The sequence below is a fragment of the Melozone crissalis genome, unplaced genomic scaffold (genome assembly GCF_028551555.1).
Source record: "Melozone crissalis strain CALT ecotype California unplaced genomic scaffold, PUWL_Pcris_2 ptg000572l_1, whole genome shotgun sequence".
In the NCBI taxonomy this organism is placed as follows: Eukaryota; Metazoa; Chordata; class Aves; order Passeriformes; family Passerellidae; genus Melozone; species Melozone crissalis.
This window is the reverse complement of record NW_026536262.1, coordinates 1-17,514: the sequence shown is the minus strand read 5'-3', so window position 1 is coordinate 17,514 and position 17,514 is coordinate 1. Positions and strand designations below refer to the sequence as shown.

General features: G+C 51.6%; 1 protein-coding gene across 1 annotated transcript; it reads left to right on the top strand.

Moving 5' to 3' along the window:
• Positions 1-1,656: 1,656 nt before the first annotated feature.
• On the top strand, positions 1,657-17,420 carry PRKCSH (protein kinase C substrate 80K-H; the record flags this gene model as incomplete). The annotated part of the gene is made up of 8 exons (XM_054295277.1): positions 1,657-1,704; positions 2,735-2,838; positions 5,075-5,191; positions 9,471-9,566; positions 11,174-11,231; positions 13,878-13,995; positions 16,601-16,731; positions 17,333-17,420. Coding segments are annotated over exons 2-8 (696 nt in total), but the record flags the coding sequence as incomplete, so codon positions are not given.
• Positions 17,421-17,514: the final 94 nt, after the last annotated feature.

The window sequence follows — 17,514 nt, the reverse complement described above, 5'->3', positions numbered from 1 at the left end:
CAAAATAACCCCAAAGAACCCAAATTAACCCCAAATAGCCCCAAATAGCCCCAAATAGCCCCAAAATAACCCAAAATAGCAAAAAATAACCCAAAATAGCCCAAAATAGCCCCAAAATAACCCCAAATAAACCCAAAATAGCCCAAAATAGACCCAAAATAACCCAAAATAGCCAAAAATAACCCTAAATAGCCCTAAATAGCCCCAAAATAACCAAAAAACCCCCACAAAATAACCCAAAATATCCCCAAGGAACCCAAATTAACCCCAAATAGCCCCAAATTAACCCCAAAATAACCCAAAATAACCCAAAATAACCCCAAATAAACCCAAAATATCCCAAATCCCCCCAAAATAACCCCAAATAACTGCAGGGGACCCAAAATAAATCCAAATTAACCCCAAAATAACCACAGAGACCCCCCCAAAATAACCCCAAAATAACCCAAAATAATCCCAAAATAACCCCAAAATTACCCCCGAGATCCCCAAAATAACCCCAGGGGACCCCAAATAACCCAAAATAATCCCAAAGAACCCCAAAATAACCCAAAATAACCCCAGGGACCCCATTAAAAACCGAAAAACCCAAAATAACCTCAAATAACTGCAGGGAACCCCAAAACAAACCCAAAATAAACTTAAAATAACCCAAAATAAACCCAAAATAAACTTAAAATAACCCAAAATAACCCCAAAAAAACCCAAATTAACCCAATATAACCCCAAAATAACCCAAAATAAACCCCAAAAAAACCCCAAGCAAGCGCAGAGAACCCAAAATAAATCCAAATTAACCCCAAAATAACCCCAGGGACCCCAAAATAACCACAAGGAAATTAAAATAACCCCAAAATAACCCAAAAATAAACCAAAATATCCCCAAAATCCCCCCAAAATCCCCTCCCCCCCCCCGTACCGGGGTCTCCGGTCGCCATTTGGGGGTCCCGGAGCTGGGGGGGGCACAGAGGGGTCAGGGGGACCCTCGGATTGACCCAAAATCCCCAAATTTCACCCCAAAATTTTACCCCCGGAAACCCCAAAATCCCCTCAGGATCCCCCAAATCCCCCAAACTTTGCCCCAGATCCCAAAAATTTCAACCCAAATTCCCCCCAGAACTCCCAAATCCCCCCAAATTTTACCTCAAATCCCCTCAGAACCCCCCAAATTTCACCCGAAATCCTCTCAGGACTCCCAAATCCCCCAAATTTCACCCCAAATCCCCTGGGAACCCACAAATCTCCCAAATTTCACCCCAAATCCCCTCAGCACCCCAAAATCCCCCAAAATTTTACCCCAAATTCCCCCCCAGGAACCCCCAAATTTCACCCCAAATCCTTCCAGGACCCCCGAAATTTCACCCCAAATTTCCCAAATTTCACCCCAAACCCCTTCGGGACCCTCAAATCTCCTCAGGACCCCCAAATCCCCCAATTTTCACCCCAAATTTCCCCCCAGGACCCCCCAAATTCGCGCACGTGCCCCCGGCAGCTGCCGCCCCTCGGCCCCGCCCCCCGTCGCTATGGCAACGGGACGCTCAGGCGCTGATTGGCTGAGCCGCCGCACTCAACATGGCGGCGCCCACAAGACAGGAAACGCCGCGCTCAAAATGGCGGCGGCCATGAGACAGACCGGAAGTTCCGCGCGGTTCCACTTCCGGTTCCGGCCTGTGGAGGCTGAGGCGCGCGAGTGAGGCCGGAGCGGTACGGGGGAGGGATGGGGGAGATTTTGGGGAATTTTTGCGATTTTTTGGCATTTTTGAGGGGATTTGGGGGTTTTTTGAGGGGTCTGGGAGGGGACCGGAGGGGTTTTGGGGGGTTTAAAGTGGTTTTGGGAGGTTTAAAGGAGAAGTTGAGGGGGTTTAAAGGGGATTTGGGGGGGGTTAAAGGAGATTTTTGAGGGGATTTGGGGATTTTTGAGGGGTCTGGGAGGGGATCCGAGAGGTTTTGGGGGGTTTAAAGGGGATTTTTGAGGGAATTTGGGATGGATTTGGGAGGATTTGTGGAGTTTGGGGTGAATTTAAGGGAATTTAAGGTGGATTTGAGAGATCTTGAGGTAGATTTGGGGGGGTTTGGGGTGAATTTAAGGGAAATTGGGACGGATTTGAGGGAATTTGGGGTGAATTTAAGGGGATTTGGGATGGATTTGAGGGAATTTGGGGTGAATTTAAGGGAATTTGGGGTGGATTTAAGGGAATTTGGGATGGATTTGAGGGAATTTGGGGCTGTTTTGAGGGGATTTGAGAGGATTTGGGGGTGAATTTAAGGGAATTTGGGGCTGATTTGGGGTGGATTTGGGGGATTTGAGGGATTTTTTTGTGAATTTAAGGTGAATTTGAGGGATTTTGGGATGGATTTGGGAGATTTTGGGGTGGATTTAAGGGGATTTGGGGTGAATTTAAGGGGATTTGGGGCTGATTCGGGGTGAATTTAAGGGGATTTGGGGTGGATTTCAGGGAATTTGGGGCTGATTTTGGGGAGTTTTGGGGGTTTGGGGTGAATTTAAGGGGATTTGGGATGGATTTAAGGGGATTTGGGGTGAATTTAAGGGAATTTGGGGCTGATTTTGGGGGGATTTGGGAGGATTTGGGGGTTTGGGGTGAATTTAAGGGAATTTGAATGTAAGGGGATTTGGGGTGAATTTAAGGGGATTTGGGGTGAATTTAAGGGGATTTGGGGCTGATTTGGGGTGAAATTATTGGATTTTGGGGCTGATTTGGGCTCCGTGCCTCAGTTTCCCCAGGCCGGCCATGCTGCCCCTGGTGCTGCTGCTGCCCCTGGCCCTGGGCGGGACCCCCGAGGTGACGGTGCCGCGACCCCGGGGGGTGGCCCTGAGCCGTGAGTGACCCCAAAATCCCCAAAATTCACCCCAAAATAACCCTCAACCCAAAAAACCCCAAAATTCCCTGAAATTCCCCCCAAAAAATCCTCAAAAATGCCCCAAAATCACCCAAAATCCACCCTGGGATCCCCGAGGTGACGGTGCCGCGACCCCGGGGGTGGCTCTGAGCCGTGAGTGACCCCAAAATCCCCAAAATTCACCCCAAAATAACCCTCAACCCAAAAAACCCCAAAATTCCCTGAAATTCCCCCAAAAAAATCCTCAAAAATGCCCCAAAATCACCCAAAATCCACCCTGGGATCCCCGAGGTGACGGTGCCGCGACCCCGGGGGTGGCTCTGAGCCGTGAGTGACCCCAAAATCCCCAAAATTCACCCCAAAATCATCCCTAAATCATCCTGAACCAAAACCCCCCAAAAATCCCCCCAAAAACCTCAAAATTCACCCAAAAAACCCCAAAATCCACCCTGGGAGCCCCGAGGTGACGGTGCCGCGACCCCGGGGGGTGGCCCTGAGCCGTGAGTGACCCCAAAATCCCCAAAATTCACCCCAAAATCATCCTGAACCCAAAAAACCCCAAAATTCCCTGAAATTCCCCCCAAAAAAACCTCAAAAATCCCCAAATCGCCCTAAAATCACCCAAAATTCACCCAAAAAACACCAAATCCCACCCTGGGACCCCCGAGGTGACGGTGCCCCAACCCCTGAGCCGTGAGTGACCCCAAAAACCCCAAAATTCACCCCAAAATAACCCTCAACCCAAAAAAACCCCAAAATTCCCTGAAATTCCCCCAAAAATCCCCCCCAAGTTCCCCCAAATCCCCAAATTTCCCCCCAAATCCCCCTCAAAGAGCCCCCAATCCCCCAAATCCCCAAATTTCCCCAAATATCCCTCTCAAATCCCACCAAAATCCCTCTCAGACCCTTCAAATTTCCCAAAATATTCCCAAATTTCCTCTCAAATCCCCCCCAAATCTCTCTAATCCCCCCAAATTTCCCCAACCCCCCCTAAAATCCCCCTCAAACTCTCCACAAATCCCCCCCAAAATCCCAAAATTTCCCTCAAATTCCCCCAAAATCCCCAAATTCCCCCTCGAACCGCCTGATTTCCCGTCAAACTCCCCCAAATTTCCCCCAAATCTCCTCAAAGTCTCCAAATTCCCCCCAAATCTCCCTCAAAATGCCCCCAAGACCCCCCAAAACCTCACCAAGTTCCCCCAAAATCCCCTCAATTCTCCCCTCAAAATCCCCAAATCCTCCCAAAATCCCCCAATTCTCCCCAATTTTCTCCACATTTCCCCCTAAAATCCCCCTCAAAATCCCCAAATTTCCCCCCAAACCCCTCCAATCTCCCCAGATTTCCCCAAACCCCCTCAAACCCTCCCAAAATCCCCCCCAAATCTCCCCAAAACCCCTAAAATCCCCCTCAGACTCCCCACAAATCCCCCCCCAAAATCCCCAAATTTCCTCCCCCCAAAAAGACCCCAAAATCTCCCTCAACCCGCCCAAAAATCTGACCAAATTTCCCTCAAATTGCCCCAAAAATCCTCAAATTTCCCCCCAAATTTCCCCAAATGCCCTCAAACCCCCCCCAAAAAACCCCCAAATCCCCCTCAACTCCCCCAAATCTGCCCTAATTTTCCCCAAAACCCCCAAATTTCCCCCCAAAATCTCAATTTTCCCCCGCAAATGCCCCCAAATCCCCTCCAGATCTCCCTCAAATCCCCCTCAACCCCCAAATTCCCCCAAATTCCCCCCAAATCCCCCTCAAACCCCCCCAAAATCTCCCCACAATTCCCCAAATTTCCCCAAATCCTCTCAACCCCCCCCAAATCCCCCAAATCCCCTCTGATTTTCCCCAAAATCCCCAAAATTCCCCCTAAATCTCCCTCAAAATGCCCCCAAGACCCCTCGAAATCCCCAAATTTCCCCCTAAAATCTCCCCAAATCCCCCCTAATTTTTTCCAATTTCTCCCTAAATCCCCCTAAAATCCCCCCAAATCCCCCCAAATTTCCCCAAGTGCGCCCCTAATTTACCCCCAGATCCACCCAAATTTCCCCCAAAACCTTCTCAAATCCGCCCTGATTTTCCCAATGTTTCCCCCCCAAAATCTCCCCAAATCCCCCCAATTTTTTTCCAATTTCCCCCCAAAGTCCCCAAATTTTCCCCCAAACCCCTCAGTTTTCCCCCGAAATCCCCAAATTTGCCCAAATTTCCCCGTTTTCCCCCCAGAGCTGCCGTTCTACGACCCCTCGGGGCCGTTCCGCTGCCTGGACGGCTCCGGCTCCATCGCCTTCAGCTGGGTCAACGACGACTACTGCGACTGCAGGGACGGCTCTGACGAGCCTGGTGGGTCCCCAAAACCCCCAAAATCACCCCAGAAATGGACTCGGCACCCCAAAAAACCCCCCGGGGTGCTGGGAGCCCCAAAAACCCCAAAACTGCCCCAAAAGTGCCCCAAAAACCCCAAAATTGCCCTGAAGCGAATCCCAAAACTGCCCAGAACTGTGATTGCAGGGATGGGTCTGAGGGGCCTGGTGGGACCCCAAAACCCCCCAAAATCACCCCAAAAATGGACTCGGCACCCCCAAAAACCCCCCGGGGCAATGGGAACCCCAAAAACCCCAAAAGTGCCCCAAAAACCCCAAAATTGCCCCGAAGCGAATCCCAAAACTGCCCCAGAACTGCGACTGCCAGGATGGGTCTGAGGGGCCTGGTGGGACCCCAAAACCCCCAAAATCACCCCAGAAATGGACTCGGCACCCCCAAAAACCCCTCGGGCCAATGGGAGCCCCAAAAACCCCAAAAGTGCCTCAAAAATCCACCCCAAAACTGCCCCAGAACTGCCCCAAAAACCCCAAAATCCCAGAACTGTGACTGCCAGGATGGGTCTGAGGGGCCTGGTGGGTCCCCAAAACCCCCAAAATCACCCCAGAAATGGACTCGGCACCCCCAAAAACCCCCCGGGGCAATGGGAGCCCCAAAAACCCCAAAACTGCCCCAAAAGTGCCCAAAAACCCCAAAATTGCCCCGAAGCGAATCCCAAAACTGCCCCAGAACTGCGACTGCAGGGATGGGTCTGAGGAGCCTGGTGGGACCCCAAAACCCCCAAAAATCACCCCAGAAATGGACTCGGCACCCCCAAAAACCCCCCAGGGCAGTGGGGACCCCAAAAAACCCCAAAAGTGCCCCAAAAATCCACCCCAAAACTGCCCCAAAACTGCCCCAAAACTGCCCCAAAACTGCGACTGCCAGGATGGGTCTGAGGGGCCTGGTGGGACCCCAAAACCCCCAAAAATCACCCCAAAAATGGACTCAGCACCCCCAAAAACCCCCCGGGGCAATGGGAACCCCAAAAACCCCAAAAGTGCCCCAAAAATCCACCCCAAAACTGCCCCAAAATGGCACCAAAAACCCCAAAACTGCCCCAGAACTGTGACTGCAAGGATGGGTCTGAGGGACCTGGTGGGACCCCAAAACCCCCAAAAATCACCCCAAAAATGGACTCAGCACCCCCAAAAACCCCCCGGGGCAGTGGGAGCCCCAAAAACCCCAAAAGTGCCCCAAAAATCCACCCCAAAACTGCCCCAAAATGGCACCAAAAACCCCAAAACTGCCCCAGAACTGTGACTGCAAGGATGGGTCTGAGGGACCTGGTGGGACCCCAAAACCCCCAAAAATCACCCCAAAAATGGACTCAGCACCCCCAAAAACCCCCCGGGGCAGTGGGAGCCCCAAAAACCCAAAAGTGCCCCAAAAACCCCAAAATTGCCCCGAAGCGAATCCCAAAACTGCCCCAGAACTGTGATTGCAGGGATGGGTCTGAGGGGCCTGGTGGGACCCCAAAACCCCCAAAATCACCCCAAAAATGGACTCGGCACCCCCAAAACCCCCCAGGCCAATGGGGACCCCAAAAACCCCAAAAGTGCCCCAAAAATCCACCCCAAAACTGCCCCAAAATGGCACCAAAAACCCCAAAACTGCCCCAGAACTGTTACTGCAAGGACGGGTCTGAGGAGCCTGGTGGGACCCCAAAACCCCAAAAATCACCCCAAAAATGGACTCAGCACCCCCAAAAACCCCCCGGGGCAATGGGAACCCCAAAAACCCCAAAAGTGCCCCAAAAATCCACCCCAAAACTGCCCCAGAACTGCCCCAAAAACCCCAAAATCCCCAGAACTGTTACTGCAGGGACGGGTCTGAGGGGCCTGGTGGGACCCCAAACCCCCAAAAATCACCCCAAAAATGGACTTGGCACCCCCAAAAACCCCCCGGGGCAATGGGAGCCACAAAACCCCCAAACCTGCCCCAAAAATCCACCCCAAAACTGCCCCAGAACTGCCCCAAAAACCCCAAAACTGCCCCAGAACTGTGATTGCAGGGATGGGTCTGAGGAGCCTGGTGGGTCCCCAAAACCCCAAAAATCACCCCAAAAATGGACTCAGCACCCCCAAAAACCCCCCGGGGCAATGGGAACCCCAAAAACCCCAAAAGTGCCCCAAAAATCCACCCCAAAACTGCCCCAGAACTGCCCCAAAAACCCCAAAATCCCCAGAACTGTTACTGCAAGGATGGGTCTGAGGGGCCTGGTGGGTCCCCAAAACCCCCAAAATGACCCCAGAAATGGACTCGGCACCCCCAAAAACCCCCCGGGGCAATGGGAACCCCAAAAACCCCAAAACTGAACCAAAATCCACCCCAAAAACCCCAAACCTGCCCCAAAAATCCACCCCAAAACTGCCCCAGAACTGCCCCAAAAACCCCAAAATCCCCAGAACTGTTACTGCAGGGATGGGTCTGAGGGGCCTGGTGGGTCCCCAAAACCCCCAAAATCACCCCAAAATGGACTCGGCACCCCCAAAAACCCCCGGGGCAATGGGAACCCCAAAAACCCCAAAAGTGCCCCAAAAATCCACCCCAAAACTGCCCCAGAACTGTGACTGCAAGGACGGGTCTGAGGAGCCTGGTGGGTCCCCAAAACCCCAAAAATCACCCCAAAAATGGACTCGGCATCCCCAAAAACCCCCCGGGGCAATGGGAACCCCAAAAACCCCAAAAGTGCCCCAAAAATCCACCCCAAAAACCCCAAACCTGCCCAAAAATCCACCCCAAAACTGCCCCAGAACTGCCCCAAAAACCCCAAAATCCCCAGAACTGTGACTGCAAGGATGGGTCTGAGGGGCCTGGTGGGTCCCCAAAACCCCCAAAATCACCCCAAAAATGGACTCGGCATCCCCAAAAACCCCCCGGGGCAATGGAGCCCCAAAAACCCAAAACTGCCCAAAAATCCACCCCAAAACTGCCCCAAAACTGCCCCAAAAACCCCAAAAGTGCCCCAAAAATCCACCCCAAAACTGCCCCAAAATGGCACCAAAAACCCCAAAACTGCCCCAAAAACCCCACAGGGAACCCCAAAACCACCTTGGGAACCCCCCAAAAAAACCCCTGAGACCCCAAAAATGAACGTGGGACCCCCAAAAAACCACCCTGGGACCCCCAAAATTCCTTCAAGACCCCCCCAAAATCCCCTCAGGACACCCCAAATTCCCCTCCAGGGACCCCCAAATCTCCAGAATCCCCCCCAGAGCCCCCTCCTCACTTTTAGGGACCCCAATTTCACCTGGGACCCCCAAAATCCCCTCAGGACCCCCCAAAATCCCTCTGGGACCCCCAAAATCCCCTCAGGACCCCCCAAAATCCCCTCAGGACCCCCCAAAACCCCCCAGAATTCCCCCCATATCCCTTTCAGAACCCCCCAAAATCCACCCGGGACCTTCACAACCCCCCAAATTTTGGGGAGGGGTCCCCGAATCCCCTCTGGGAGCCCCCCCAGACTGAAGGGACCCCCCTAAAAGCCCCCAAAATCCCCCCAGGGACCCCCAAACTTCCAAAATCTCCCCCCTTAGAGCCCCCTCCTCACTTTTAGGGATCCCAATGTTCCCCAGGACCCCCCAAAATCCCCCCAAAATCCCCTCAGGACACCCCAAATTCCCCTCCAGGGACCCCCAAAATCCCCTCAGGACCCCCCAAAATCCCTCTGGGACCCCCAAAATCCCTCAGGACCCCCAAAAATCCCCTCAGGACCCCCCCAAAACCCCCCAGAATTCCCCACATATCCCTTTCAGAACCCCCAAAATCCACCCGGGACCTTCACAACCCCCCAAATTTTGGGGAGGGGTCCCCGAATCCCCTCTGGGAGCCCCCCCAGACCGAAGGGACCCCCCTAAGACCCCCCAAAATGCCCCCAGGGACCCCCAGAATCCCTCCCTTCAGAGCCCCCTCCTCACTTTTAGGGGCCCCAATATCACCTGGGAACCCCCAAAATTGCCCCAAAATCCCCCCAGGACCCCTCAAAATCCATCTGGGACCCTCTGGGACCCCCCCAAAATCCCTCAGGACCCCCCCAAGAACCCTCTGGGACCCCCCCAAAATCCCCTCAGGACCCCCCAAAATCTCTCCAGGACCCCCCAAACTTCCAAAATCTCCTCTCATTGTTCAACATTTGGGTCTGCAGGGCCCTTCTGGGGCCTTCCCACCCCCCAAATTTTGGGGAGGGGGTCCCCGAATCCCCTCTGGGAGCCCCCCCAGACCGAGGGGACCCCCCTAAGACCCCCCAAAATGCCCGCAGGGACCCCGGCGTGCCCCAACGGGCGCTTCCACTGCGCCAACGCCGGGCACCGGCCCCGCGGCATCCCCGCGGCACACGTCAATGACGGCGTCTGCGGTGGGTCTGGGGGCATTTCGGGGGGTCCTGGGGGGGATTTGGGGGGTCTTGGAGGGGATTTGGGGCATTTTGGGGGGTCTTGGAGGGGATTTGGGGGGGCTTGAGGGGTCCTGGTGGGGATTTGGGGGAGATTTTGGGGGGTCCCGGAGGATATTTGGGGATGTTTTGGGGTGGATTTGAGGGATCCTGTGAGGGATTTGAGGGGATTTTGGGGGGTCCTGAAGGGATTTCAGGGGGTCCTGGGGGGATTTGGGGGATTTTGGGGAAGATTTGGGGCATTTTGGGGGGTCCTGGGGGGCATTTGGGGGGAGTTTTGAGGGGATTTTTGGGGGTTCTGGGGGGATTTAGGGGAGCCTGGGGGGGATTTTAGAGGGGATTTGGAGGGGTCTGGGGCGGTTTTGGGGAGGATTTGGGGGGTCCTGGAGGGGTTTTGGGGGGGTCCTGGGTGGGTTTGGGGGGTCCTGGAGGGGATTTGGGGGGGTTTGGGGGGTCCTGGGTGGGGATTTGGGGGGATTTTGGGGGAGATTTTGGGGGATCCTGGGAGGATTTTGAGGGGTCCTGGAGGAGATTTGGGGATGTTTTAGGGGAGGGTTTGAGGGATCCCGGCGGGGATTTTGGGGGGGTCCTGATGGGGGTTTGGGGGGTCCTGAGGGGATTTGAGGGTTCCTGGGGGGTTTGGGGGGGTCTTGGGGAAGATTTGGGGCATTTTGGGGGGTCCTGGGGGGGATTTGGGGGGATTTTGGGGATGTTGGGGGGGGTCTTTATTGGGTTATTGGGATTTTGGGGGGGAATTTCGGGGGTTCTAGGCAGGTTTAGGGGGGATCTGGAGGGTCCTGAGGGGTTTTGGGGGGTCCTGAGGGGGTTTGGGTGGGTTTTGGGGGGGATTTTGGGTGAATTTGGGGGGTCGTGAGGGGGAACTGGGGGGATTTGGAGGGGATTTTGGGGGGGTCCTGGGGTGGGTTGGAGGGATTTTGGGGGGGTTTTGGGGGGTCTTTAGTGGGATTTGGGGGGAGTTTGGGGGGCCCTGAGGGGGGATTTGGGGGAAATTGAAGGGACTTTGAGGGGTCCTGAGGGGATTTAGGGGGGATCTGGGGGAAATTGGGGGGTCCTGAGGGGGTTTGGGGGGTCCTGAAGGGATTTCAGGGGGTCCTGGGGGGATTTGGGGGGATTTTAGGGGGTCCTGAAGGGATTTCAGGGGGGTCCTGGGTGGGTTTGGGGGGTTTTGGAGGGGATTTGGGGGTTTTGGGGGGTCCTGGGGGGATTTTGGGGGGTCCTGGGGGGAGATTTGGGGTGTTTGGGGGGGATTTTAGAGGGTCCTGGGGGGAATTTTTGGGGGGAGTTGAGGGGATTTTGGGGGGGTCCTGGGGGGAATTTTTGAGGGGATTTGGGGGATCCTGGGGGGATTTGGGGGGTTTTGGGGGGTCCTGAGGGGATTTGGGGGGGATTTTGGGGGGTCCTGGGGGGATTTTGGGGGGATTTTGGGGGGGTCCTGAGGGGATTTGGGGGGGATTTTGGGGGGTCCTGGGGGGATTTTGGGGGGATTTTGGGGGGGTCCTGGGGGGATTTTGGGGGTTTTGGGTGATTTTGGGGTCCCCCTGTCCCCCCAGATTGCTGCGATGGCACCGACGAGTGGGGGAGCGGGGCCGGCTGTGAGAACACCTGCAGGTACTGGGGGTACTGGGGATACTGGTTTGTATGGTTTGTACTGGTTTGTACTGGTCTGTACTGGGAATGGCTGTGAGAACACCTGCAGGTACTGGGGGTACTGGGGATACTGGTCTGTACTGGTTTGTACTGGTTTGTACTGGTTTGTACTGGTCTGTACTGGTCTGTACTGGTCTGTACTGGTTTGTACTGGTTTGTACTGGTTTGTACTGGTCTGTACTGGTCTGTACTGGTCTGTACTGGGAATGGCTGTGAGAACACCTGCAGGTACTGGGGGTACTGGGGGTACTGGGGATACTGGTTTGGACTGGTTTGTACTGGTTTGTACTGGTCTGTACTGGGAATGGCTGTGAGAACACCTGCAGGTACTGGGGATACTGGTTTGTGCTGGTTTGTGCTGGTTTGTACTGGTTTGTACTGGTCTGTACTGGTCTGTACTGGTTTGTACTGGTTTGTACTGGTTTGTACTGGTCTGTACTGGTTTGTACTGGTCTGTACTGGTCTGTACTGGTTTGTACTGGTCTGTACTGGTTTGGACTGGTTTGGACTGGTTTGTACTGGTCTGTACTGGGAATGGCTGTGAGAACACCTGCAGGTACTGGGGGTACTGGGGATACTGGTCTGTACTGGTTTGTACTGGTCTGTACTGGTTTGTACTGGTTTGTACTGGTTTGTACTGGTTTGTACTGGTCTGTACTGGTTTGTACTGGTTTGTACTGGTTTGTACTGGTCTGTACTGGTCTGTACTGGTTTGTACTGGTTTGTACTGGTTTGTACTGGTTTGTACTGGTCTGTACTGGTTTGTACTGGTTTGTACTGGTTGTGCTGGTTTGTACTGGTTTGTACTGGTCTGTACTGGTTTGTACTGGTTTGTACTGGTTTGTACTGGTCTGTACTGGTTTGTACTGGTTTGTACTGGTTTGTGCTGGTTTGTACTGGTTTGTACTGGTCTGTACTGGTCTGTACTGGTCTGTACTGTCTGTACTGGTTTGTACTGGTTTGTACTGGTTTGTGCTGGTCTGTACTGGTTTGTACTGGTCTGTACTGGTCTGTACTGGTTTGTACTGGTCTGTACTGGTTTGTACTGGTTTGTACTGGTTTGTACTGGTCTGTACTGGTCTGTACTGGTCTGTACTGGTTTGTACTGGTCTGTACTGGGAATGGCTGTGAGAACACCTGCAGGTACTGGGGGTACTGGGGAAACTGGGATACTGGTTTGGACTGGTTTGTACTGGTTTGTACTGGTTGTACTGGTCTGTACTGGTCTGTACTGGTCTGTACTGATTTGTGCTGGTTTGAACTGGTTTGTGCTGGTTTGTACTGGTCTGTACTGGTCTGTACTGGTCTGTACTGGTTTGTACTGGTTTGTACTGGTTTGTGCTGGTCTGTACTGGTCTGTACTGGTTTGTACTGGTTTGTGCTGGTTTGAACTGGTTTGTACTGGTTTGGACTGGTCTGTACTGGTCTGTACCGGTTTGTACTGGTTTGTAGTGGTCCGTACTGGTCCATACTGGTTTATACTGTATTTTTTAGGGAAAAGGGCCGTAAGGAGTGCAAGGAGCGGCTGGTTTATACTGGTTTATACTGGTTTATACTGGTTTATACTGGTCCATACTGGTTTATACTGGTCCATACTGGTTTATACTGGTCCATACTGGTTTATACTGGTTTATACTGGTCCATACTGGTCCATACTGGTTTGTACTGGTTTTCCCCAGGGAGAAGGGCCGCCGGGAGCGCGAGGCGCGGCTGGTTTATACTGGTTTATACTGGTTTATACTGGTTTATACTGGTCCATACTGGTCCATACTGGTTTATACTGGTTTGTACTGGTTTTCCCCAGGGAGAAGGGCCGCCGGGAGCGCGAGGCGCGGCTGGTTTATACTGGTTTATACTGGTTTATACTGGTTTATACTGGTCCATACTGGTTTATACTGGTCCATACTGGTCCATACTGGTCCATACTGGTCCATACTGGTCCATACTGGTTTTCCCCAGGGAGCAGGGCCGCCGGGAGCGCGAGGCGCGGCTGGTTTATACTGGTTTATACTGGTCCATACTGGTCCATACTGGTCCATACTGGTCCATACTGGTTTATACTGGTCCATACTGGTCCATACTGGTCCATACTGGTCCATACTGGTTTATACTGGTCCATACTGGTCCATACTGGTCCATACTGGTTTATACTGGTCCATACTGGTCCATACTGGTCCATACTGGTCCATACTGGTTTTCCCCAGGGAGCAGGGCCGCCGGGAGCGCGAGGCGCGGCTGGTTTATACTGGTTTATACTGGTTTATACTGGTTTGTACTGGTTTTCCCCAGGAGCAGGGCCGCCGGGAGCGCGAGGCGCGGCTGGTTTATACTGGTTTATACTGGTCCATACTGGTCCATACTGGTCCATACTGGTTTATACTGGTCCATACTGGTCCATACTGGTCCATACTGGTCCATACTGGTTTGTACTGGTTTTCCCCAGGGAGCAGGGCCGCCGGGAGCGCGAGGCGCGGCTGGTTTATACTGGTTTATACTGGTTTATACTGGTCCATACTGGTCCATACTGGTTTATACTGTCCATACTGGTCCATACTGGTCCATACTGGTCCATACTGGTCCATACTGGTCCATACTGGTTTTCCCCAGGGAGCAGGGCCGCCGGGAGCGCGAGGCGCGGCTCCGCTCGGCCGCCCTGGCCCGGGAAGGTTTCGCGCTCCGGCAGCGCCTGGTGCAGGAGGCGGCCGAGGGAAAACGGCAAAAACAGGTGGGGAAAAAAAATGGGAAAAATGGGGAAAAATGGGGAAAATGGGGAAAATGGGAAAAATGGGGAATTGGGGGAAAATGGGAAAAATGGGGGAAAATGGGGAAAATGGGGAAAATGGGAAAAATGGGGAAAATGGGGAAAATGGGAAAAATGGAAATTGGGGGAAAATGGGAAAAAATGGGGAAAAATGGGAAAAATGGGAAAATGGGGGAAAATGGGGAAAAATGGGAAAAATGGGAAAATGGGGAAAAATGGGGAAAATGGGAAATTGGGGGAAAAATGGAAAAAATGGGGAAAATGGGGAAAATGGGGAAAATGGGGAAAAATGGGAAATTGGGGGAAAAATGGGGAAAAATGGGAAAAATGGGAAATTGGGGGAAAAATGGGGAAAATGGGGAAAAATGGGAAATTTGGGGAAAAATGGGGAAAATGGGGAAAAATGGGGAAAAATGGGGAAAAATGGGAATTTGGGGGAAAAATGGGGAAAAATGGGAAAAATGGGGAAAAATGGGGAAAAATGGGGAAAATGGGGAAAAATGGGAATTTGGGGGAAAATGGGAAAAATGGGAAATTTGGGGAAAATGGGAAAAATGGGAAAAATGGGAAAAATGGGGAAAAATGGGAAAAATGGGGAAAATGGGGAAAATGGGAAAAATGGGAAATTGGGGAAAATGGGAATTTGGGGAAAAATGGGAAAATTTGGGGGATTTTGGGGAAAAATGGGAAAATTTGGGGAAAAATGGGAAATTTGGGGAAAAATGGGAAAATTGGGAATTTTGGGGAAAAATGGGAAATTTGGGGAAAAATGGGAAAATTGGGGAATTTTGGGGAAAAATGGGGAATTTTGGGGGAAATGGGAAATTTGGGGAAAAATGGAATTTGGGGAAAAATGGGAAAATTTGGGGAAAATGGGAATTTGGGAAAAATGGAATTTGGGGAAAAATGGGAAAATTTGGGGAAAATGGGAAATTTGGGAATTTTGGGGGAAAATGTGAAAATTTGGGGAAAAATGGAAAATTGGAGAAAAATGGGAAAATTTGGGAATTTTGGGGAAAAATGGGAAAATTTGGGGAAAAATGGAAAATTTGGGGAATTTTGGGGATAATTCCCAGGGAATTTTGAGGTTATTTGGGGATAGTTTTGGGGTAATTTCAGGATAAATTTGGGGAAATTTCAGGAGAATTTTGCAATAAATTCAGGAGAATTTGGGGATGTTTTCAGGAGAATTTGGGGATAATTTCAGGATAATTTCAGGATAATTTGGGGATAATTTGAGGATAATTTCGGGATAATTTCAGGATAATTTGGGGATAATTCCATGATAATTTCAGGACAATTTCAGGATAATTTGGGGATAATTTGGGGATAATTCCAGGATAATTCCAGGACAATTTCAGGCTATTTTTGGTGTATTTTGTGCCCCAGGCCCGGCTGCAGGCGCTGCAGGAGGAGTTTTTGGGGGCAGTTTCTGGGATAATTTCAGATATTTTCAGGATATTTTGGGGATAATTTCAGGATAATTTCGAGATAATTTCCTGCTAATTCTCGGTTATTTTTGTGCCCCCCAGGCCCGGCTGGAGGCGCTGCAGGAGGAGTTTTTGGGGGCAGTTTCTGGGATAATTTCAGGATATTTTGGGGATAATTTCAGGATAATTTCGAGATAATTTCCTGCTAATTCTCGGTTATTTTTGTGCCCCCAGGCCTGGCTGCAGGCGCTGCAGGAGGAGTTTTTGGGGGCAGTTTCTGGGATAATTTCAGGATATTTTGGGATAATTGGGGATAATTTCAGGATATTTTGGGGATAATTTCAGGATAATTTGGGGATAATTTAGAGATAATTTCAGGATTATTCTGGGTTATTTTTGTGCCCCCCAGGCCCGGCTGGAGGCGCTGCAGGAGGAGTTTTTGGGGCAGTTTCTGGGATAATTTCAGGATAATTTGGGGCTAACTTTGGGATAATTTCAGGATAATTTCAGGAAAATTTGGGGATAATTCCAGGACAATTTCAGGCTATTTTTGGTGTATTTTGTGCCCCCAGGCCCGGCTGGAGCGCTGCAGGAGGAGTTTATGGGGGCAGTTTCTGGGATAATTTCAGGATATTTTCAGGATAATTTCAGGATAATTTCGAGATAATTTCCTGCTAATTCTCGGTTATTTTTGTGCCCCCAGGCCTGGCTGCAGGCGCTGCAGGAGGAGTTTTTGGGGGCAGTTTCTGGGATAATTTCAGGATATTTTGGGGATAATTTGGGATAATTTCAGGATATTTTGGGGATAATTTCAGGATATTTTCAGGATATTTTGGGGATAATTTGGGGATAATTTCGAGATAATTTCCTGCTAATTCTGGGTTATTTTGTGCCCCCAGGCCCGGCTGCAGGCGCTGCAGGAGGAGTTTTTGGGGGCAGTTTCTGGGATAATTTCAGGATATTTTCAGGATAATTTCAGGATATTTTCAGGATATTTGGGGATAATTTGGGGATATTTTCAGGATATTTTGGGGATAATTTGGGGATAATTTCAGGATATTTTCAGGATAATTTGGGGATAATTTGGGGATAATTTCGAGATAATTTCCTGCTAATTCTGGGTTACTCTGTGCCCCCAGGCCCGGCTGCAGGCGCTGCAGGAGTCGCGGCGGCAGCTGGAGCAGCGCGTGGCGGCGCTGCGCGCGGCCAAGGACGCGGCCGAGGGCCCCGAGCAGGCGGCCAGGGGGGAAGCACCGCAGGAAATGGGGGGGTACGGGGGGGAATCGGGGGCTCTGGGCCTTTTTGGGGTTCTTTTTAGCTTTTTGGGGGGTTTTTAGAGTTTTTTTGGGGATTTTTGGGGCGTTTCTGGGCTTTTTTTTTGGGGGTTTTTTTGGGCTTTATTTGGGTTTTTTTCGTCGATTATTTTGGGGCTTTTTTTGGTCGGTGTTTTGGGGTTATTTTTGGTCGATTTTTTGGGGGTTCTTTTGGATCTTTATTTGGTTTTTTGGGGGGCTTTTTTGGCCTTTTCTTGGGGTTTTGCTTTCGCATGTTTTGGGGGGTTTGGGGAACAACGGAAGGATCCAAATGGGCAGGGATGGGGGGGGGGGGGGGACGAGAGATGGGGGAATTTGGGGAGATTTGTGGGGGTTTTGGGGGCTTTTCGTTGTCGTTTGGGGGCTTTTTTTGGGCTTTTGGGGCCCTTTGGGCGCCATGGAAGATCCCAAATGGGCGCCAGAGGGGGAAACACGAGAACAAATCGGGAGAAATTTGGGGTTGCTGGAACAACTGAAGCTCCCAGGATGAATTTTTGGGGTCTCAGGAGGAATTTTGGGGTCCCAAAATCCCCAAATTTCCCCAAATTCCCCCCCCAGAGCAGAGAGCAGCAGCAGCAGCCGCTCAGGACGAGGCCAAAGCGGCCCGAAACCTTCACGGAGCTCGACGGGGGGACGGGGACGGACGGTGAGGATGGGGAGATTTTGGGGGGATTTTGGGGGGATTTTGGGGGATTTGGGGGGATTTTGGGTTTTGTGGATTTTTGGGATTTTTTTGTGGA